The sequence below is a fragment of the Oncorhynchus mykiss genome, chromosome 20 (assembly GCF_013265735.2).
Source record: "Oncorhynchus mykiss isolate Arlee chromosome 20, USDA_OmykA_1.1, whole genome shotgun sequence".
NCBI lineage: Eukaryota > Metazoa > Chordata > Actinopteri > Salmoniformes > Salmonidae > Oncorhynchus > Oncorhynchus mykiss.
In genome coordinates, this window is record NC_048584.1 from 2,139,021 (window position 1) to 2,163,707 (window position 24,687).

Here is a 24,687-nt window from a genome sequence, read left to right on the forward strand (position 1 = left end):
CCTTCCTCACACACACTTTCAGTTCTGCTCGCAAATGTTCTATAGGATTGAGGTCAGGGCTTTGTGATGGTCACTCCAATACCTTGACTTTGTTGTCCTTAAGCCATTTCGCCACAACTTTGGAAGTATGCTTGGGGTCATTGTCCATTTGGAAGACCCATTTGTGACCAAGCTTTAACTTCCTGACCGATGTCTTGAGAGGTTGCTTCAATATATCCACATTTTCCATTTTCATGTTGCCATCTATTTTGTGAAGTGCACCAGTCCCTCCTGCAGCAAAGCACCCCCACAACATGATGCTGCCACCCCCGTGCTTCACGGTTGGGATGGTGTTCTTCGGCTTGCAAGCCTCCCCCTTTTTCCTCCAAACATAATGATGGTCATTATGGCCAAACAGTTCTATTTTTGTTTCATTAGATAGTCGGAACACATTGTCAAATACATTAGTAAATGTGTTAACTTCATGACAACACCATTTACTTTTTTGTTGTTGCTTGCCAGCCATTATTGCTGGCTAGCCTAGATCACGGTTCCCCAAACTTGTTCATGGGGCCCCACCATGGATGCGCATTATGGTTTTTGCTCTAGCACTGCACAGCTGATTCAAACAACCCTACTCCTCAAGATTTGATTATTTGAATCCATTGTGTAGTGCTCGTAGGAACAAACTAAATGTGATCTGTATTTGTTCTGGCTTGTAATTGGTTTGCACATAGGCCCTTATGTTGCCAAGTTCAAATGTTGTATTTGTTTGAAAAACCATCTAAAGATCAATTGTGTTACTAACACATTTTACAAAAAATTCAGAGAAAACCCTGTCGTCCCAAGGTCTTGATCTATTGATGTGAGGTTTTCCAAACTATGAAAATGAAAATATGCACAGATGTTATCGATAGAAAAAACATGAAGTAATGCCTGGAACGCTGTGATTTATGAAGACACATTCTTAACATTATCCCTAAAGACATGATGTTTCATGTTTCCCTACAGCTTTGGGAGGACAAAGAAGGCAAGAAGAAGATGAACAAGAACAACGCCAAAGCCCTCAGCACCCTGCGGCAGAAGATCCGCAAGTACAACAGGGATTACGAGACGGAAATCACCAGCTATAAGGAGGTGAGGCTTTTCACTACAACAACACAGGATGGTAGATTCTTAAGAAGCTGCTTTTAAAAATAAAAAAAACATATAACACTTACCAATAAGGAACGCACATATGAAGCTCCATTGAAGAGTCTAGATATTCATTATGGCGCCTTTTTTTGAACATTCAGTGCCTTCAGAAAGTATTCACACCTTGATTTCTTCCATAATGTTCTACAGCCTGAAGTAAAATTGTATTAATAAATCCTCTTGGAACTACCCATCCCGGATGTTTTGACCATGAACGTTTACAATCCAGGGTTACTTCCAGCAGTTTAGTCACCGCAACTTGCCCAATGTCCACATTATTTATTACAAGATTCAGTTGATGTTTTAGGGTTTAGTGAATGATTTGTCCCAAATACAATGCTTTTAGTTTTAGAAATATTTAGGACTATTTTATTCCTTGCCGCCCACTCTGAAATGAACTGCAGCTCTGAGTGTTGCAGTCATTTCAGTCGCTGTAGTAGCTGACATGGATAGTGTTGAGTCAACTGCGTACATAGACACTCTGGCTTTGCTGAACGCCAGTGGCATGTCATTAGTAAATATTTTTTTAAAGTAATGGGCCTAGACAGCTGCCCTGGATAATTCCTGATTCTACCTGGATTATGAAGGAGAGGCTTCCATTGAAGAACACCCTCTGTATTCTGTTAGACAAGTAACTCTCTTTTTTTCACAATATAGCAGTGGGTGTAAAGCCTTGTCTCCCAGTCCCTACCGTTGAAAAACATCACAGCATGATGCTTCCACCACAATGCTTCACCTTAGGGATGGCGCCTGGTTTTCTCCAGACGTGGCCCTTGGCATTCAGGCCAAAGTGTTCAATCTTGGTTTCATCAAACCAGAGAATCTCTTGTTTCTCATGGTCTGAGAATCTTTAGGTGCCTTATAGCAAACTCTAAGTGGGCTGTCACGTGCCTTTTTACTGAGGATTGACTTCTGTCTGGCTACTCTACCGTAAAGGCCTGATTGGTGGAGGGCTGCGGAGATTGTTCTTCTTATGGACTCCAAGTTGTTGGATGCTTAATGGAAACAAGCATCGTAGCAAAGGGTCTGAATACTTATGTAAATGAGGTATTTAAAACAAACAAATTAATACATTTGAAAACATTCCTAAACTGTTATCGGTTCGTCATTATGGGGTATTGTGAGTAGATTAAACTATTTAATTGATTTTAGAATAAGGCCATAATGTAACAAACTGTGGGAAAAGTCCTGAATACTTTCCTTTAATGCACTGTAGTTTAATGGATTTTCATGACAATTATGCTGGCTTACACTCCGCAGTCTGAAGTTACTCCTGCACGCATAAATTCAATCCAACACCCCCCTTGTGATTTCAACTTCATAATGAACCTTTCTCAAGATACTCCGATTCAGGGTGAGACGCTTAGTTCCTACTAATGGCCCGTTGACATAATGGCAATCTGACTTTTCTCCCTCTCATTCAGAACCCAATGGCGTCAGCGGATGAGGAGGAGGAGGAGGAGGAGAAGTATGATGCCGACTCAGGTGAGTTTCTTACCTCACCTTTTCATTACACCTCGAGCCTACAGTAAATACCAGTAATGGAAGACTCGAGTCTGCTTTTATTAAAGCCAGAACCGACCGGACATGGGACTACCTCCTGTTTTGGTATAATGAGGCGGCTTGATATACTAGTACACCCCCTGGACAGGACACAAATCTATTGCAAGGCCCTAAGGTGTCGACATGCTTCTGTTCGGCTAGGCGAACTGAATAAGTGTGCTTACAGACTCCCTTAAGACATTCTCTTGAGAGACATAGTACTTTGTCCATTTTAGAGAAGTTGTAGCTAGTATACATTTCCTCAAAGATAACTCATCTCATTTAATTTTGTTGTTTTTCTGAGGATATCTTAGTCGCTCAATTTTACATCCAACTAAGATGTTTGTTGCAGTATTTCTCAATGAAAACAATGTGCATTAAAATGAGTAGTCTCTCATTGAATGACAAAGCCTTTACTGAAGACTCCCTACTGGCTACCGACTTCAGCTTGCCTCAAGGAAAAATGTGTGCACAAATAACTTAAACCCTTACCGATATCCAAAACCAACGTCACAAAATGTTGTCATAGTATATGCACAAACTCTTCCGAACTGTTTTGGCTGAGAAGCATGCGGACTACTTTAGTAGTCAATCATTTCCTTTAATGCAGAGAGGCATTGGGCCCATTTTTAGAGTGGTATGATTTGACTTTCCAATCGCAGTGCACCATTGATACATGGATTCTGTTTTAACTGCCGCTGTCTCTCTAATCACCTTGGTGTCTGTAGGGTCGTCGTCAGATAGCGACGAAGTGCCGGGAGTTGCCAAGAGCTTCCTGAAGAAGAAACCGGCTGCAGAGGCGGCAGCGCCTCTGCCGGACGCCAGCAAGTTCCTGAAGGCAGCGGCGGTAAGAGGATGATGCCCGCAGTCGCTCTATTGCAGTGCGCAGTTATTGGCAAGCACATTCGCTTGAATTATTATTATTTTTTAAATGTGTGACATTTCTCTGTTTTGGCTGAGGGGCTGCCTAATCATCATAAAGCACTATCATTCTCCCTACCAAGCCCTCTCCCACTGACAGTCCATCTTTATTGTCCACCATCACTTTAATCTAACTTGTATGTGTGTAATGACTGTGTACATTGTCTTCAACAGGACAAGGAGGCTTCCAGCAGCAGTGATGAGGATGACGAAGACTGGGACTCGGACACCGCGGAGAGCGGCAGTGGTAGTGAAGACGAAGAGGGCAAGAATGCCTCCATGGCCCAAATCTTCCTGAAGAAGTCAGTCCCTTTCCCTGTTCTTTTTACTACAACATCCTTTGTACCTCACGCGTTAGACTCAATCCACAATCATTCTGTCCCATCACTGCCTGTGTAGCTGAACATTGCTCTAATTCTAAACATCCTGCCTCTTTCTTTCATTCAGTAGCTCTCTATGTAAAACTATGCTCTAGAGTAGGGGTCAGCAACAGATGGTATGCGGGCCATATTCAGGCCCGTGATTTCTGTTCTGGGAAGAAATCAGCTGACCACAGAATCTAGTTGCCCACCGCTGCTCTAGAGACTCTTGTCTCTGACAAGTTTTAGACAGTGTCTGTCTAATGTATTTACAACACCCCATTCTGTCTCGCCAGGCCTGGTAGTGAGGCAGAGCGACACACCAGCGAGAAGAAAAAGGAGGATAGGAAGAAGAGACACAGGCGGAAGGAGCGGCTGGAGGAAGAGGCCGAGGAAGAGGCCCAAGAGGAGGGTGAAGGCGAATGGGAGAAGGTGAAGGGAGGAGTGCCCCTTGTCAAGGTGGGTGATCAAGTCGTGGCATGACAATACAGAGCATCCTCACTAAACTTATCTGTATATATGGTTTGTATTCATTAGGCTTCAAATGTAAGAGAACTGATTGAAATGGAGAGCAACCACTTGGACTTTACCAACAAGAAATGCTAATTTTAATTTTCCATTGCAAAATGTTGTAATACATTTTCTGTTGCATGCCCAAATGAACACGACCCAATGGTCCCATAGACTTGGGCCCAGAGCCATAACGCTTCTGAGTAGAAGTGCTGCTAATCTAGGATCAAGTCTATAGATTGTAATGAACCTGATCCTAGATTAGCACTACTCCGAGACTCTTTTATACAGACCCAAACCTGCCAGAGGATGTGTGCTAATTGCTTCTCCCGACAGGGGAATCTTAAGATGTTTGCCAAGGGAACAGAGATCAACACAACAGTTGTGGTAAAGAAACTCAATGAGATTCTGCAGGCCCGTGGAAAGAAGGGAACAGACAGGTACTACTCATTTGACCTCATTTACATATGCTCTGTCCCAAAATTAGCCCCTAGTCACTTCTCGTTGGCCCTTTGTTGATCTGAAATCCAGGCTGATGGCAACAATATGGTATCGGTTCTTCCTAAGGCTAGACAACGTTTTAGCCTTTCACTGATATAGCACTTTGTCTACAAGGGGACACACCGTAGGGTTTTGGGGTTTCTTTTGCGACCAGACAAAAAAAAAAGTTAAAGCCCAAGCCGATATGACACCAACGCCTGAAAAGACCCAAAACTAACCTAACGCTGTTCTTACACCCCCTGTTTCTGTCTACCACCACGTCTATTTCTGCTCTGTTCAGAGCTGCCCAGATTGAACTTCTCCACGCTCTGGCCAACATCTCCAACGAGAACAACCTGGGTGAGGGCATCCTGGTCAAGATCAAGTTCAACATCATCGCCTCACTGTACGACTACAACCCCAACCTGGCCGCCTTCATGAAGGTCAGATGCACTTCTGTTAAATGATCATTTGTGAAATGCTTAATTGTTAAATGACTAGTTGCCAAATGCTAAAACCTTCCTGTTTTTAGTCTGCCTCCATGGATGTGTGGCTATGCTAACGGGACAAAGACTTTCCGTTTTCTTATGGGGTTGAGCCTGAGCGACCTTAATTCCGCCACCTCTATGGAAGGATTGCTCATTGCTCAGAGAGGGGGGAAAAAAACAAATCTGAGAATCCTGCAATAATGGCTATTCTATTCCCAATAGTAGTTGGGGGTTAAACGGGTACAACTTTAACTTATTGGACAAGTTCAAGTTGTACTTTGCCCATTTTTAGAAATGTCTTCTTGAAATTTAGTGGCTTGCAAAAGTATTCACCTCCCTTGGCATTTTTCCTATTTTGTTGCAATACAACCTGTGATTGAAATTGATTTTTACTTCGATTTCATGTAATGGACATACAAAATTGTCCAAATTGGTGAAGTGAAACAACAAACTTGTTTTAAAAAATGATACAAACGGAAAAGTGGTTTGTCCAGATGTATTCACCCCCTTTGCCATGAAGCACCTAAAAAAGATCTGGTGCAACCAATTACCTTCAGTCACAGTTAGTTAAAGTCCGCCTGTGTGCAATCTAAGTGTCACATGATCTCAGTATACATACACCTGTTCTGAAAGGCCCCTGAGTCTGCAACACCACTAAGGGGCACCACCAAGCAAACGGCACTATGAATATCAAGGAGCTCTCCAAACAGGTCAGGGGCGATTGAATATCTCACGGAGCACCATTTTTAAATCCATTATTAAAAACTGGAAAGAATATGGCACCACAACAAACCTGCCAAGAGAGGGCAGCCCACCACAAGTCACGGACCAGGCAAGGATGGCATTAATCAGAGGCAACAAAGAGACCAAAGATAACCCTGAAGTTAGCTGCAAAGCTCCACAGCGGAGATTAGAGTATCTGTCCATAGGAGCACTAAGTCGTACACTCCACAGAGCTGGGCTTTACAGAAGAGTGGCCAGGAAAAAAATAAGCACACATGTTTGGTGTTCGTCAAAAGGCATGTGACTCCCCAAACATGTGGGTGCAGGTGCTCTGCTCAGAAGAGACTAATATTGAGCTTTTTGGCCATCAAGGAAAATGTCTGGCGCAAACCCCATCACCTTATCACCCCGAGAACACAGCGTCATGCTGTGGGGAAGTTTTTCCATCGACTGGGAAACTGGTCAGAATTGAAGGAATGATGGATGGCGTTTAAATACAATAAATTATTGAGGGGGAAACCTGTTTGTCTGCCAGAGATTTGAGACTGGGACAGAGGTTACCTTCCAGCAGGACAATGACCTTAAGCATACTGCTAAAGCAACACTTGAGTGGTTTAAGGGGAAAAGATTTAAATGTATTGGAATGGTCTAGTCAAAGCCCAGACCTCAATCCAATTGAGAATCTGTGTTATGACTTAAAGATTGCTTTACGTCAGCGGAACCCATCCAACTTGAAGGAGCTGGACCAGTTTCCCAGTGCCAAGTTTATAGACACCCTAAGAGACTTGCAGCTGTAATTGCTTTGGGGGGTGAACAGTTATGTCATGGCTTTTTGGTGAATAGTTCAAGTTTTGTCTTGTTTCTTGTTTGTTTCTCACAAAAATATTTTGCATCTTCAAAGTGGTAGACATGTTATGTAAAGCAATTGATACAAACCCCCCAAAAATCCATTTTAATTCCAGATTATAATGCAACAAAATAGGAAAAATGCCAAGGGGGTGAATACTTTTGCAAGCCACTGTATTCACAAAATACATTTACGTTTACAAGGAATTTGTCCTGGCAAAATGGTGCTGACAGCCATAAACTCCATGTGTAACTCTGTGTTGTCTGTTCACACTGCTATGCTTTATCTTGGCCAGGTCGCAGTTGTAAATGAGAACTTGTTCTCAACTAGCCTACCTGGTTAAATAAAGGTGAAATAAAAAAAATAAAAAATAAAAAAACTCCCGTGTACAGCCCGGATTCTCCTGTATTTGTCCCTGACCCAATTCCGGCTAATATTACCTGTTCCCGCACAAACCCCTCTCCCAGGCTGACATGTGGAAGACGTGTCTGGACTGCATTGACGAGCTGCTGGACATCCTCTTTAACAACAACAACATCTTTATCGGCGAGAACATCGCAGAAGACAGCGAGAACCTGGCCATAACCGACTCTCAGGTAATTCTCAAACTCTTAGTGAATGATTGGTTGATTACATTTCTTAGAGAATTATTGATTGGATTAGTTCAAATAAATGTAACCAACCAAACAAGAAGTTCCCTCACAGGAAAATAAAGCTCTAATATAATTTAAACATAAATAAATACGTAAATAAATACAATCAAGAACAAGCAGTGTGTACATTAGATAAACCTTTCAAGTATAACAAGCTTTTATTTACTTTTGGCAAGGACAGGCAGGCATGGCAAGAATGACAATACACTCCACGTGATAGGCTACAGTTTTGAAGTAGATTGTCCAACTAAAGTCAGTTTTTCTATCTTCCTCAGCCATTCAGGGTGCGCGGCTGCATTCTGACCTTGGTGGAGCGGATGGATGAGGAATTCACCAAGATCATGCAGAACACTGACCCCCACTCTCAAGGTGAGGCCCATTTTGGATCCACATTCCCCTTTTCACATTATAGAGGTCACTTGTGCGTTTGTCAAAGACAAACTAAATTGATACTCAATCACTATAGACACGTATGAAGTCAATTTATTGATAGAGTAGACGGCAATAAAATTCCTATGAAAACCTGTACACCACAAATTATTAGGATCCCTTTTTTCTTTTATTTTTTTTTTACCTATAAACCCCCATACCCATAATTAGTGTGTTTCCTTACCACTGCAGTTTGAGCTGATATTTCACACTCCCTTGCAATAATGATCATTCAATCACTCACTCGATCTCCCCCAGAGTATGTGGACAACCTGAAGGACGAGGGGCGTGTATGCGGCATCATCGACCGCCTGCTGGGCTACCTGGAGACCAAGGGCAGCACGGAGGAGGTGTGCCGTGTCTACCTACGCCGCATCATGCACACCTACTATAAGTTTGACTACAAGGCTCACCGCCGCGCACTGGGCCTCCAGGGAGAGACCAAGGTAAGGAAATGGACAGAGACCCCAACATAGACATAGAATGACATCCTTGTCATGGGTACATTAAATTTGGCAGCCGGTCCACACATCCTAGAACTCTTAATAGTAATGTCTGTTTTAGTAATTCTATTTCTATGGACCCCAAGGCTGCGTCTCAATTGTTTAAAATTACTTAATATCTTTCTCGTTTGAAATTTCAGGATAGGAGATGTCAGCAATATGCAATACTCACTAGGAATTTGTTCAGAACGTATCTTTTGGGGTTAGAGGTCGGCCGAATATTATTTTTCAATTACGGTACCAATTATTGGAGGACCCAAAAAAATTCTGATTTCTTTTATTATTTTTTGTTTTTAAATATATATTTGTATATACATTTGTAATAATGACAATTACAACAATACTGAATTACAACACTTGAACTTAATATAATACAGAAATAAAATCAATTTAATCTCAAATAAATAATCAATTTGGTTTAAAAATTGCAAAAACAAAGTGTTGGAGAAGAAAGTAAAAGTGCAATATGTGCCATGTAAGAAAGTTAAGGTTTAAGTTCCTTGCTCAGAACATGAGAACATATGAAAGCTGGTGGTTCCTTTTAACATGAGTCTTCAATATTCCCAGGTAACAAGTTTTAGGTTGTAGTCATTATCGGAGTTATGACACGTCGACTATTTCTCTATACCATTTGTATTTCATATACCTTTGTCTATTGGATGTTCTTATAGGCACTTTAGTATTGCCAGCCTAATCTTGGGAGTTGATAGGCCTGAAGTCATCAACAGCGCTGTGCTTCAAGCAAAGCTGTTCGCAAATGCAGTAAAGTGCCGTTTGAATGAATGCTTACAAGCCTGCTGCAGTCTACCACCTCTCAGACTGCTCTATCAAGTCATAGACTTAATTATAACATAAAAAACACACAAATACGAGTCTTAGGTCAATATTATGGTCAAATCTGGAAGCTATCATTTCGAAAACAAAACATTATTATTTCATTGAAATATGGCACCGCTACGTATTTTATAGAACGGGTGGCAACCCTAAGTCTAAATATTGCTGTTACATTGAAGGTTGTGCAATGTCAAATTAAATGTTATTAGTCACATGCTGGATTGCAGGGAGCTTGGCCCCAGTGATGTACTGGGCTGTACACACTACCCTGATTAGAAATTTGGTCAAACTAATTTAAGTTTCCCTGCATTAAAGTCCCCGGCTACTAGGCTACGCCGCCTCTGGGTGAGCGTTTTCTTGTTTGCTTGTGGCTGAATGCAGCTAATTCAATGCTGTCTTAGTGCCAGCCTCTGACTGCGGTGGTATGTAAACAGATATTAAAAATACAAAACTCTCTAGGGAGGTTGTGTGGTCTACATTTTATCGTGAGATTCTCTACCTCAGGCGAGCAATAGCTCGAGAATTCCTTAAATATCGTGCACCAGCTATTATTTACAAAAAGACATAGTCCGCCGCCCTTTGTCTTACCAGATGCCGCTGTTCTATCCTGCCGGTACAGTGTATAACCAGCCAGTATGTTGATATTGTCCTCATTCAGCCACGACTTACCAGACGCCGCTGTCCTATCCTGCCGGTACAGTGTATAACCAGCCAGTATGTTGATATTGTCCTCGTTCAGCCACGACTTACCAGACGCCGCTGTTCTATCCTGCCGGTACAGTGTATAACCAGCCAGTATGTTGATATTGTCCTCGTTCAGCCACGACTTACCAGATGCCGCTGTTCTATCCTGCCGGTACAGTGTATAACCAGCCAGTATGTTGATATTGTCCTCATTCAGCCACGACTTACCAGACGCCGCTGTCCTATCCTGCCGGTACAGTGTATAACCAGCCAGTATGTTGATATTGTCCTCGTTCAGCCACGACTTACCAGACGTCGCTGTTCTATCCTGCCGGTACAGTGTATAACCAGCCAGTATGTTGATATTGTCCTCATTCAGCCACGACTTACCAGACGCCACTGTTCTATCCTGCCGGTACAGTGTATAACCAGCCAGTATGTTGATATTGTCCTCGTTCAGCCACGACTTACCAGATGCCGCTGTTCTATCCTGCCGGTACAGTGTATAACCAGCCAGTATGTTGATATTGTCCTCATTCAGCCACGACTTACCAGATGCCGCTGTTCTATCCTGCCGGTACAGTGTATAACCAGCCAGTATGTTGATATTGTCCTCGTTCAGCCACGACTTACCAGACGCCGCTGTCCTATCCTGCCGGTACAGTGTATATAACCAGCCAGTATGTTGATATTGTCCTCGTTCAGCCACGACTTACCAGACGCCGCTGTCCTATCCTGCCGGTACAGTGTATAACCAGCCAGTATGTTGATATTGTCCTCGTTCAGCCACGACTTACCAGACGCCGCTGTTCTATCCTGCCGGTACAGTGTATAACCAGCCAGTATGTTGATATTGTCCTCGTTCAGCCACGACTTACCAGACGCCGCTGTCCTATCCTGCCGGTACAGTGTATAACCAGCCAGTGTGTTGATATTGTCCTCGTTCAGCCACGACTTACCAGACGCCGCTGTCCTATCCTGCCGGGACATCGTATAACCAGCCAGTATGTTGATATTGTCCTCGTTCAGCCACGACTCCGTGAAGCATAAGATGTTCGCTTTTTAATGTCCCGTTGGTAGTTTAATCTTCGCCATAACTCGTAAATGTTTATTGTCCAGAGATTGCACATTTGCCAGCAGAATGGAAGGAAGTGGGGGTTTATTCGGTCACCTACGAATTCTCAGAAGGCAGCCTGCGCTCCGGCCCCTTTTTCTTCACTCAAATCACGGGGATCTGGGCCTGTTCCTGAAAAAGCAGTATATCGTACACGTCAGACTCGTTAACCTAGTAATATCATCAACCATGTGTAGTTAACTAGTGATTATGTGAAGCTAGTTTTTTTTATAAGTTTAATGCTAGCTGGCAGCTTACCTTGGCTCCTTGCAGCCACAAATTATTTTTGATGCTGCACTCGCGTAACAGGTGGTCAGCCTGCCACAGTCTCCTTGTGGATTGGTCGGCGTCCAAAAAGGCAGATTACCGATTTTGGTGTGAAATTGAAATCGGACATAATTAATCGGCTGACCTCTGAGGGCCCCCTAAATAGTCAATGGAATGCTTTTCATGACTACGAAGTGTTAGTTGTATACAAAATAATTATTATCCATGAGCTAATGTCCTAACCCAACCTTGTACTCACCTCCCATTGAGTTATCACTCTATCCCTCTCCACATTTCTCCTCCCTAGTCTGAGCAGGATGCGGAGGAGAGCGAGGGTGAGGACAGCGCCTTCATCATGGACCGCCTGTGCAAGTTCATCTACGCCAAGGACCGCACGGACCGCATCCGCACGTGCGCCATCCTGTGCCACATTTACCACCACGCGCTACACTCGCGTTGGTACCAGGCCCGTGACCTGATGCTCATGAGCCACCTGCAGGATAATATTCAGCACGCCGACCCACCCGTACAGGTATGAACACGTGAGTGTGGGGCCACACAACACCGGCACCCAGGATGTCAAGCTGTTCACACAATTCATTTACTTGCATATTTTCGGATGTTAGTATATCAAAAATATGTATGTTTTATCATTGGAATACTATGCTACAAAACGAGGCAACGATGCACTTTATGACTGGAGTGTTTATCCGACTGGATAAATGTTTTTATAAAATAGTCCCCCCCCCACCCACCTCTAAAACCAAAGTTGCACCTCTGCTAATATCACATACGCTTTACTCTATTTGGGGCTTATTCACCATCTAAGGAAGTGGAAATTCAACTCATTATCTAGATCACTAAATATAATAAACTGCTTGTTAGATTAATTACAACTAACAGTACATTTAATGTTCTAAACTTTGACGGATAGACTGATAGACCTCTGTGTGACCATGTCTCCCCCTCCAGATCCTGTACAACAGGACCATGGTGCAGCTGGGGATCTGTGCCTTCCGCCAGGGCATGATCAAGGACGCCCACAATGCCCTGCTGGACATCCAGTCGAGTGGCCGTGCCAAGGAACTGCTGGGCCAGGGCCTGCTCATGAGGAACATGCAGGAGAGGAATGCAGAACAAGAGAAGATCGAGAAGAGGCGACAGGTAAGCTACGGCTAGGCTAAGCTTAACTCAGTGGAAGAAACCACTGGTAGACTAAGGCTAGGATAGGTTGAAGCCAGCAAGCAGAACAGTAGAGGATTGTAAATACACTACAGTTAGCCTAGGCTAGTCAAATGCAGAACAGAAGAGACGAGCGGTAGGCTAGGCTAAACCCAGCAGAACAGTTGACAGGTAGGCTACGCTAAACCAAATCAAGCAAAAGGTATGCTAGGCAAGGATAAACCCAGCCGAGCAGGAAACGATTGGTCTACCAGTCGTCTCGTATCACTCTCGGCTAAACAGACAGGTAGGCTAGGCTATGCTAAACATGTGGGCTAGGTAAAACCCGACCGCATAGGTTCCCAGCTGTAAAGCCTTTGTCTGGAAAGATTAAAAAAGATTTTCAGGATGATATACTGGAGCCTGTTTTGAATATTTTACAGTATTACACTGATACACTACACTGACTGGGGTTGGTTTACGACGTGACGTTGTTGTCCATCTTGTTCCAGGTGCCCTTCCACATGCACATCAACCTGGAGCTGCTGGAGTGCGTGTACCTGGTGTCTGCCATGCTGCTGGAGATCCCCTACATGGCAGCCCATGAGTTTGATGCCCGCCGCAGGATGATCAGCAAGCAGTTCCACCACCAGCTGAGGGTGGGCGAGAGGCAGCCCCTTCTCGGTACGTACAGTAGACTGTGGTGACAAAGCAGGGTTGTGTTCATTAGGCACCAAATGGAAGAAAACAGACTGAAATGGACAGGGACTGCCTGGACCTTTCCAAAAATACACTCATTTTGGTTTTAGAACGTTTTCCGTTGCGTGCCGTAATGAACCCCGCCGAGTTTAGGACCAAAGGGTGGGTGGGGACAAGTAACTCATGCCTCAAAAAGAGACACAGGACTTACGATGGGCAAAAAGGGCTGTTTTATTCTGATTGACCTCAAATATCCAGTAATCCTGAGATGTCAACACAATGATTATTTAGAGATGTTGTGATGACCGTATTACCGCCACAGGCAGTCATGACCGCAGTTAAATTTCACATGACCGTTGAGTGGCCATGTAATCTCCTCTTATGCACTCTGGACATGCGTTGGTAACGACCTGGTACTCTGTGCTCTATTGTCCCTTTAACTTCTTATGGCTGCCATCCCGTTGACGGGATAATTGTCATCAACAACCGCTGAATTGCATAGCGCCACATTCAAATAATATTACAAAAAATATCACAAGTGCAATATTGCAAAACACAGTTTAGCTTTTTGTTAATCCACCTATCGTGTCTGATTTTGAAAATATGCTTTACAGCGAAAGCAATCCAAGCGTAAGTTTACCGATCGCTCGACAAAACATTATGCACACCTAGCATCAAGTTGCTTGGTCAGGAACATCAGAAAAGCAATCAAATGAATAGTTTACCGTTGATCTTCGGATGTTTTCACTCACGAGACTCCCAGTTACACAATAAATGTTCCTTTTGTTCCATAAAGATTATTTTTATATCCAAAATACCTGTTTGGCGCGTTATGTTCAGAAATCCACAGGAAAGAGCGATCACGACAACGCAGACAAATTCCAAATAGTTTCCGTAATGTTCACAAACATGTTAAACGTTTTTTATAATCAATCCTCAGGTTGTTTTTACGCCTATCGATACTGTCCTACTTCCTTCACATTCAGTCAGTGCTGGTTGTAGTGTGAAGAAGGAAGAACGGGCATTTTGTGGGTTATGAAAGTGTTGACAGTGCGGGAGTAAGAACTGAAACATGAACTCATAAACAACAGCTCTTTGATGTATTTGAGTGTCTAGTCGTGGTTTTGAAATCTCACAGTATCAACTTTGCTGTCGTTTTCTTTTACGCCTGCTATGTTACTGCAGACCCGGTAATCTGAGCCATCCGATTGGCCAGTGGTAGACCTGTAGTGCACTTGATTTGCTCTCCGGGTCCGCCAGTAAGGCAGAGTTTGTATCTTCATTTCGCCCAACTGGCACGCAGGGCAGCTGAATCTGGTGCACCTACGGATGACGTGTTTTTTTCTCTTGCCCCTGTTCCTGACCATTTTAATAATGGGCCATTCTAAATCATACATTTTACATATTAGTAAAAACCAGATTAAACTGAGATGGGTCTGATGGGTGAACATGTGATCACTTGATGAGAGAACAGCGTGTGTAGCAGTGGAATAGAGCATAACCTTTTTTTTTTTTGCACAATTCATAACTAATTTAACCAAATAACTCAATCTGACGTATAGAACCTGTTTCAACATCACTTTTACGCTCAACATGGGCACTTCATATGCACACTCGCTCCGGACTGGGAAAAATATATGTTGTATTTTTTTCCGCTAAGTTCAATTATACTATTCTAACTATTAAAGCATATAGAATAAAATGATGTCAGCTTATACAATTTGAAAAGCATTACAATACATTCACAGATTTCACAACACACTGTGTGCCCTAAGGCCCCTACTCCACCACTACCACATGTCTACAGTACTAAGTCCATGTGTGTCTGTATGTATAGTGTGTGTGTGTGTGTGTGTGTGTGCCAATGTTTGTTACTTCACAGTCCCCGCTGTTCCATAAGGTGTTTTTAAATCTAATTTTACTGCTTGCTTCAGTTACTTGATGTGGAATAGAGTTCCATGTAGTCCTGGTTCTATGTTTTACTGTGTTGACATGCCCAGGAATTAAATGAGTTAATACACCAATAAGAATGTGTTCTAAACCTCTCTGCCAATAACTAGTTTTCGGTTTTCCCCTCCCCACTCAGACCACTCTGACAATTCTTGCTTAAAAAATAACTATTTTTTTAAGCTTTTGTTCTCCATCTTTTTTGACCATTGTAATAGAAACAGAATCTCAGTGAGGTATTTAATGAAATGAAATGATTTGATATTGAGATATTGAGATAAAAACGGCTGCATTAACTTAAAGGTCTAAGATTGTATTGGTACTTGTCTGTATTAGCTGTACAGACACAACAATGGACATACAGACACTAAACAAATCCGTCCCTTTCCGTGCATCCTCCAGGACCCCCAGAGAGCATGCGCGAGCATGTGGTGGCGGCCAGCAAGTCCATGAAGATGGGTGACTGGCGCACCTGCCACTCGTTCATCATCAACGAGAAGATGAACAGCAAGGTGTGGGATCTGTTCCCTGAGACGCAGTGTGTACGAGAGATGCTCGTCCGGTGAGTTTTCTGAAATGAGGTCTGCATCAACACCCCTCATGTTCAACTCTCCCTTGTTTGATCAGAGGTCAGTATCAACCAATCGTGGCCTGGAATGGTTTAATAAAATTAATTCAATCAAGATTGTCAAATGGCTAATTAAACACTACCTTTTTAGTAGCTTTCTTTAGACAAAATAAGTTTGACACTATTACTCACAGTAACTGGTTATTTCATGACTGAACGACCGTTTCGGCAGCCCGTCCTTCAGAGGTAACATTCCTGTAACGTTTCCTGGTGGTTTGTGGTTGCAGGAAGATCCAGGAGGAGTCTCTGAGGACGTACCTGTTCACCTACAGCAGCGTTTATGACTCCATCAGGTAATAACTTTTCAAACAGTCAGAGGTGTTTTCCCAGTTACAGATTACACCTAGTCTTGGACTAAAAAGCACATTGTAGTGGAGATTCTTAATTACTGTAGCCTGGTCCCCAACTGTTTGTGTTGTGTAGCCGACAGCAATGACCATGGAGATGACTATAGACGTAGTGTTTCCAACGTAGCCAGCCTTCCAAAATCCCATTTCTTTCACTTGACTATTAAGTCAGGCCAACTTCACATTTCACAGACAGTGATTTAGGGCTGTAATCTAGCTCACTACGGTAAAACAGCCCGTTCCTCATCAGACAGTCACTGCTCCATGTGCGCCCCACACACACACCTGTTCTGCCCCTCTACCAGAAAGGAGTATCAGAGAAGGTCTTTCTATTGCCTTCACTTAGCCTCTCCCCAGACTTTCAACATTCTTTCCTCATTTGTCTAGTTGCATTCGATTTCGTGCTATAGCCCAACTGTCGTTTTTAGAAGCGTTTTTGTATAAAACTATTTTCATTTAAGGGGGGACAGCAACAGGGTCGATTTAGCATTGTGCATCACAATGTTTTATGGGTACATAACCACAATAGGACAATGGTTGACGTCACCGTTTAACAATCTCCTTCGGAGTAGTCATGCTTAGGTTACTTCCCCAGGCTTTCACACTGTGAGTAGCCTGGGATTCCAAGGCTCCCTTGGTTTTACAGCACAAAATGGGACCAGGCTACATCTACTGTGCCTCATCATATAATTGTCTTACCTGGTTAAAGAATGGATTTCTTCTTCCCCCCCCCCCCCCCCCCCCCCCCCCCTCTTTGTGTCTCAGTATGGAGACACTGAATGAAATGTTTGAGCTGGAGCTGCCCACAGTGCACAGCATCATCAGCAAGATGATCATCAATGAGGAGCTCATGGTAAAACCCGCGGCATCAATGGTCTCAAAGGGCTGTGTGTAGATCGTACAGCCCCACAGATTTAATGAAGCTAGATGATGTGTCTGTGTCTGAATGGCTTTCTCCTGTGTGTATCATGTCTCCCCTCACACAGGCGTCCCTGGACCAGCCCACCCAGACTGTGGTGATGCATCGCACAGAGCCCACCTCCCTGCAAAACATGGCCCTGCAGCTGGCTGAGAAGCTGGGCGGCCTGGTCGAGAACAATGAGCGCATCTTTGACCTCAAGCAGGGCGTGTATGGTGGCTACTTCAACAGAGGTTAGTGGGGCTGCCCCATAGAATACATGCAGACCTGCCAAACTGCACGCATTTTGCTGATCATCCACACATTTTGAGGCCAACAGACACTGGTATGAAAAACTACCTCAACTAGAAGCCTATTTTTGCATATTTTATCACGTTGTTTTTGACTGAACTATCTGAAGTTGAAGCCAATCAGAGGTCTTGGCCAATCAGAGGTCTTGGGCATCTCTAGCGCTCCAACCCGCACCCGTAGTCGTAGTAGGTTCCTCTCAAGCTTGGATGGTAGCACTCCACTTCGTCTGTTGATACCACTGTGTTAAGGGGGGAAAGGGTAGGACAAATGGAGAACGAACTGTTTGATAAATACATGTTCCAAAATGGTATGTGTTAGTCAAGCACACATCCACTATTTCGTAGTTGGCTCACAGATACTGGCAGACTGGTGATGATTACACGGTCACAGATACTGGTGATGATTACACGGTCACAGATACTAGCAGACTGGTGATTATTACACTGTCAAAGATACTAGCAGACTGGTGATGGTTACATGGTCACAGATACCGGCAGACTGGTGATTATTACACGGTCACAGATACCGGCAGACTGGTGATTATTACACGGTCACAGATACTAGCAGACTGGTGATTATTACACGCTCACAGATACTGGTGATAATTACACGGTCACAGATACTGGCAGACTGGTGATGGTTACACGGTCACAGATACCGGCAGACTGGTGATTATTACACGCTCACAGATACTGGTGATAATTACACGGTCACAGATACTGGCAGACTGGTGATGGTTACACGGTCACAGATACCGGCAGACTGGTGATTATTACACGCTCACAGATACTGGTGATAATTACACGGTCACAGATACCGGCAGACTGGTGATTATTACACGCTCACAGATACTGGTGATAATTACACGCTCACAGATACCGGCAGACTGGTGATTATTACACGCTCACAGATACTGGTGATAATTACACGGTCACAGATACTGGCAGACTGGTGATTATTACACTGTCACAGATACCGGCAGACTGGTGATTATTACACGCTCACAGATACCGGCAGACTGGTGATTATTACACGGTCACAGATACTGGCAGACTGGTGATGGTTACACGGTCACAGATACCGGCAGACTGGTGATTATTACACGGTCACAGATACTGGTGATAATTACACCGTCACAGATACCGGCAGACTGGTGATTATTACACGGTCACAGATACTGGCAGACTGGTGATGGTTACACGGTCACAGATACCGGCAGACTGATTATTACACAGTCACAGATACCGGCAGACTGGTGATTATTACACGGTCACAGATACCAGCAGACTGGTGATGGTTACACGGTCACAGATACTGGCAGACTGGTGATTATTACACTGTCACAGATACTGGCAGACTGGTGATGATTACACGGTCACAGATACTAGCAGACTGGTGATTATTACACTGTCAAAGATACTAGCAGACTGGTGATGGTTACACGGTCACAGATACCGGCAGACTGGTGATTGTTACACGGTCACAGATACCGGCAGACTGGTGATTGTTACACGGTCACAGATACCGGCAGACTGGTGATTGTTACACGGTCACAGATACCGGCAGACTGGTGATTATTACACGCTCACAGATACTGGTGATGGTTACACGGTCACAGATACTGGCAGACTGGTGATTATTACACTGTCACAGATACTGGTGATTATTACACGGTCACAGATACTGGCAGACTGGTGATGGTTACACGGTCACAGATACTGGCAGACTGGTGATTGTTACACGGTCACAGATACTGGTGATTACACGGTCACAGATACTAGCAGACTGGTGATGATTACACTGTCACAGATGCCGGCAGACTGGTGATTATTACACTGTCACAGATACTGGCAGACTGGTGATGGTTACACGGTCACAGATACTGGTGATGATTACACGGTCACAGATACTGGCAGACTGGTGATGATACGTAAGGTACCTCAAGAAACACTGGCTGTAAGTGATTTGTTGGGTCCTGTATGTGTCTGTTACAGATCAGAAAGGTGGCTACCAGCAGAAGCAGGGTGGTTACAACAGAGGTAAGTGCCAATCTTGAACAAACAGGGCGTCTGCCGTAGACCTTTAGGGAGTGTGTTTCCGTACCACTGACCACAATATTATCCTTAGCCAACCTGCATGTTTCTTACAGTAGATGCATCGCAGGAAGCCGCTGTCCTGAATTTTTTTAATTATCCCCCCCCACCCCAATATTGAAAGTTAATTATGATGCATGATTTATTGAATATGTTAAGATGTTTGAGTGTGTCGCCTATTTCACAGTACTGGGCCCGGCCAAGCTGTATTGCGATGGCCTGGTTACACATCCACTATAAATCCTGGAACGGTGCTGGAGAGAATGTGAAAAATTAAATATTAAGCTAGCACAATACAAGTATGGCTGGCACGATAGTGTGAAAAAGACATTGGTGTGCATGTGCGCCTGGAGGCATGTTTGGTGTGAACAATAAAATATACCTACGTCGCATTCAGAAAGTATTCAGACCCCTTCCCTTTTTCCACATTTTGTTACATTACAGCCTTCATCTAAAATGGATTCAATATTTTTCTCCCCTTGTCAATCTACACACTAGAACCCCATAATGACCAAGCGAGAAACAGTTTTTATTTTTTATGTTTGCATATGTTCAAAAAGTAAACAGAAATACCATATTTATGTAAGTATTCAGACCCTTTGCTATAAGCCGCCAAATTCAGTATCCTGTTTCCAATGATCATCCTTGATGTTTTTACATCTTGACTGGAGTCCACCTGGTGGTAAATTCAATAGATTGGGCATGATCCAGGCTGTATCACATCCGGCCGTGATTGGGGGTCCCATAGGGAGGCCCACAATTGGCCCCGCGTCGTCCAGGTTTGGCCGGGGTAGGCCGTCATTGGAAATAAGAATTTGTTCATAATGGACTTTCCTAGTTAAATATAGGTTCAATAAACAACCATACAAATTTGGAAAGGCACACACCTGTCTAAGGTCCCACAGAACTCCAAGACAGGATTGTGTCAAGGCACAGATCTGGAGAAGGGTACTAAAACATTTCTGCAGCATTGAAGAACACAGTGGCCTCCATCATTCTTAAAGGAAGACGTTTGGAACCACCCAGACTCTTCCTAGAGCTGGCTGCCCAGCCAAACTGAGCAATCAGGGGAGAAGGGCCTTGGTCGGGGAGGTGGCCAAGAACCCGGTGGTCACTGACAGAGCTCCAGAGTTCCTCTGTGGAGATGGGAGAACCTTCCAGAAGGACAAACGTGTCTGCAGCACTCCACCAATTGGGCATTTTATGGTACAGTGGCCAGACAGAAGCCACTCCTCAGTAAATGGCACATGACAGCCTGCTTGGAGTTTGCCAAAATGCACCTAAAGACTCTCAGACCATGAGAAACAAGATTCTCTGTTTCTGATGAAACCAAGATCGAACTCTTTGGCCTGAATGCCAAGCGTCTAGAGGATACCTGGCCCCATCTCTACGGTGAAGCATGGTGGTGGCAGCATCATGCTGTGGGGATGCTTTTCAGCGGCAGGGACTGGGAGATCCTTGATGGAAACTTGCTCAGTGCTTCAGACTGGGGTGAAGCACACTGCCAAGACAACGCAGGAGTGGCTTCGGGACAAGTCTGTCCTTGAGTGGACTGAGCCTGGACTTGAACCCGGTCGACCATCTCTGGAGAGACCTGAAAATAGCTGTGCCTGAAAGAGCTTGAGGATCTGCAGAAAGGATCTGCAGAAAGGAATGGGAGAAACTCCCCAAATACAGGTGTGCCAAGCTTGTCGCGTCATACCCAAGACTTGAGGCTGCAATCACTGTCAAAAAGCACTGAGTAAAGGGTCTGAATACTTACCTAAATATGATATTTCAGTTTCTGCGTTGTCATTATCATATTGTGTGTAGATTAAAATAAATCATTTTAAAATAAGGCTGTAATGTAACACTCTGGGAGAAGTCAAAGGGTCTGAATACTTTCTTAAGGCACTATATTTTGTATGATTATTTTTTTGTTTGTCTACGCCCACGCTCATTGCATGCCACAGCTGTGTGTTTTCTAAACTGTTTTCACTGTACGGTTTCAGACCAGAGAGGCAGTTACCAACAGAAGCAAGGCGGTTACAACCGAGGTGTTTGAAATAACTGATTGAAATGCATGATTGTCGGAATATTATGAGAGCGACTGTGTATTTGTCTTATTTCAGTGTATATGTGAGTGAGAAACAAATAGTATATGAATGTAGTCAAATGTTTCTTATCCCCTTTGTGTGTATGCCCAAGATGTGTCACAGCTGTGTCTAAACTGTTGTGTGTTTTCAGATGGTCAGAGAGGCAGCTACCAACCGAAGCAGGGAGGTTACAACAGAGGTGCTTATGTCCCAATTTATACCTCCTTTATTTTCTAATGGAAGTCTTTTTAAAAAGGGGGGGAAATCCTGCTATTTTTAAAGTCACTCAGTGAGCTGCAGTCCCCTCTATGAAGGATCAGACATCAGGATTTCACACCAGGTGGCGGCAACAACTATCTTTTTAACGTCTACATTTTAACCTGTAATATTTCCATGTACACCATCACAATAATATGCGTTGGTTGTCTTTAGGCAGTTCTTCAGCAACATTAGGATGTCATAAGTTATAATTTCTAACACAATGTATTCATTACTGTACTGTGTAATATTTGTTTGTGTTTAATACATTTCATCTTGGGATTGCTCTCGCTAAAACTATGAAACATGTAATTGACCCAAATAATGGCTTCTCGCCATGAGATTATTCTAAATATATTTTACCTGAACCTGCATGCAGCATGCAGGTCTAGTGACAAACACCTAAAGAACACAAATGTATAGACATAAAGGAATAGATCTGTAGTTCTAAAAGTGCACAAGTAAGTTGTGAATGTTATTGGCCACATTGAATTGTGGATTCGCTCGTGCTTACAGTTTCTGGTTGGTTTCAGATGGAGGCGGTTACCAACAGAGGGGCGGTTACAACCGAGGTGCTTATCAACCATTTTATACCACCTTTATTTTCTTATCACTTTCTTCTGTTAATTCTTAAAGCCACCTTCATTCAGTAAGCGGCTCTCCCCTTTTTCTCTCATTCCGCTATGCCCGAGCCTTGGCACTATTACCAGTAGTCTAGAACCAATGGGATTTCATGCCTATAGAATAAAAATGTCAAAATCAACTATTTTTAAGTGTACTAATTCCATTTAATTCCATACCATCGTAACAATAAACAATGCATTGGTTATGTTTAGGTAGGTCTAAAGAAACTGGTATTTCAGACCTACTAACTTTATTTTTCTTTTGGGATGTGTTTTATTTGTGGATCGCATGAGCTAAATCTCTGAAACAGAGTTGACATGTATTTGAACTTATTTTTATGAGAAGGAAGAAAAAGTACCTTAACCCTGCATGGAAATAAAAACAACTAACCAATGCATAAGCACCAATGCAAAAAAAAAAGTCATTTGTAGGTTATACTGGACATGCCTCACATGTTTACCATTTCTGGTTGGTTTCAGATGGAGGCAGTTACCAACAGAGGGGCGGTTACAACCGAGGTGCTTATCAATTTATGCCACCTTTATCCTAGAAATGTCCAAATTTTACTTGAGCTTTTTGTTAAAGCCACAGTCTGACCTGTAGTCCCTTCTCATCCTCCCTCCATGCCTGAGCCTTTTGGCTACTCTAACCCCCCCAAACACACGCACACACCATTCTCTCTTGCAGTCTTTCACTTCTGTTCTTCGCACAACTTGTTAGCATTAGCCCACATATATTGTGATATGTCTTGTCAGCTCATTTTGTCTGGCCATTTTAGTGTCACTGTTCTGTTCACATTTTCCTAATTTAATCTCTGAATCGTTATTTTTTTGTCTCCATCTCTGTTCCACAGACGGAAACAGAGGAGGTGGTGGTGGCTACCAGGGCCAGAACAGGGGGGGCTACCAGGGAGGTGGGGGCTACCAGGGAGGTGGGGGCTACCAGGGAGGTGGGGGCTACCAGGGAGGCTACAGGGGTGGCTACAAAGGGGGCTACCAGAACCAGGATAGGAGAGACTACTGAGCCAGAGGAACCTGGTTTAACAGAGCCAGCCAGTCTTCATTCCAAACATCATCTTGGGTTATTTCACTTGACATTGCACCTCTACTACACTATTCTCCCTTTGTACCACATTAATCAGCTTTCCCAGCTTGAAAACTGTCCACTTCCGTATCTTTGAATACTTTGTAGTGTAATATCATTATTGACTACTCTTTTTGTCGAGTGTGAATGGTTTTTCGACTAACTGAGTTTTGAATAATTGTGTATTAACAAGATTACTGCATTTGCCGTGTGACAGGTTTTCTTTTGGCAGTGTAGTCGGGGCAGATGTGTCAAGTGACGTTTTTTCAGTTGTAACCTGCAAAATAAACATTATTGAATGAATACCCGCTTTGACTGATTCTTTATGACCATTGTAACGTCAAAAACAGTGTCAAGTAATGGTAACTACTACAGCATCTAGTGTATGTACACACAAACACATTGTCAAGAAATGGTAACTACTACAGCATCTAGTGTATGTACACACACACACTGTCAAGTAATGGTAACTACTACAGCATCTAGTGTATGTACACACACACTCAAGTAATGGTAACTACTACAGCATCTAGTGTATGTACACACACACACTGTCAAGTAATGGTAACTACTACAGCATCTAGTGTATGTACACACACACACTGTCAAGTAATGGTAACTACTACAGCATCTAGTGTATGTACACACACACTGCTTTAATATTTTCTGCACACATTAATTTCCCCATTCTATTTGTCTGTTCAGTTGGTTTTCAACATGTTACCACACTTTGAAGTTTGGCATGCATTAATAAAAAAAATCCTCTGAATAAGGTATTCAGACTAGGCAAGGTTTGCCCCAACGTCCTCTTTAACTTGAATAGAGAGTGCATCTGTTGGGGCGGTACGCAAATTGGAGTGGGCCTGGAGTTTCTGGGATAAGGGTGCTGTGGGCCATGACCAGCCTTTCAAAGCACTTCATGGCTACAGACGTGAGTGCTACGGGTCGTTCATCATTTACGCACCACAGGGACTATGGTGGTCTGCTTGAAACGTTGCTTTTACAGATTCAGACGAGATGTTGAAAATGTCAGTG

The 24,687-nt window shown here is 43.4% G+C and overlaps 1 protein-coding gene across 4 annotated transcripts in view; it reads left to right on the plus strand.

Moving 5' to 3' along the window:
- The window catches only part of LOC110498804 (eukaryotic translation initiation factor 3 subunit C), a 31,917-nt gene extending 7,962 nt beyond the window's left edge, over nt 1–23,955 (plus strand). The window contains exons 5-27 of one of the 4 annotated variants that reach the window (XM_036955591.1): nt 991–1,116; nt 2,598–2,658; nt 3,444–3,562; nt 3,811–3,938; nt 4,292–4,454; nt 4,842–4,945; nt 5,287–5,428; nt 7,511–7,639; nt 7,972–8,065; nt 8,384–8,571; nt 11,835–12,059; nt 12,500–12,691; nt 13,201–13,372; nt 15,737–15,896; nt 16,190–16,255; nt 17,075–17,162; nt 17,296–17,461; nt 19,514–19,558; nt 21,604–21,648; nt 21,839–21,886; nt 22,479–22,517; nt 23,049–23,087; nt 23,423–23,955. In XM_036955591.1, the coding sequence (XP_036811486.1) occupies nt 991–1,116; nt 2,598–2,658; nt 3,444–3,562; nt 3,811–3,938; nt 4,292–4,454; nt 4,842–4,945; nt 5,287–5,428; nt 7,511–7,639; nt 7,972–8,065; nt 8,384–8,571; nt 11,835–12,059; nt 12,500–12,691; nt 13,201–13,372; nt 15,737–15,896; nt 16,190–16,255; nt 17,075–17,162; nt 17,296–17,461; nt 19,514–19,558; nt 21,604–21,648; nt 21,839–21,886; nt 22,479–22,517; nt 23,049–23,087; nt 23,423–23,592 (2,709 nt within the window). In that variant the 3' untranslated portion in view covers nt 23,593–23,955. The remainder of the gene's footprint in view (nt 1–990; nt 1,117–2,597; nt 2,659–3,443; nt 3,563–3,810; nt 3,939–4,291; nt 4,455–4,841; nt 4,946–5,286; nt 5,429–7,510; nt 7,640–7,971; nt 8,066–8,383; nt 8,572–11,834; nt 12,060–12,499; nt 12,692–13,200; nt 13,373–15,736; nt 15,897–16,189; nt 16,256–17,074; nt 17,163–17,295; nt 17,462–19,513; nt 19,559–21,603; nt 21,649–21,838; nt 21,887–22,478; nt 22,518–23,048; nt 23,088–23,422) is intronic. The other 3 variants (XM_036955592.1, XM_036955593.1, XM_036955594.1) reach the window with 3 other exon arrangements.
- The last annotated feature ends 732 nt before the right edge of the window (nt 23,956–24,687 follow it).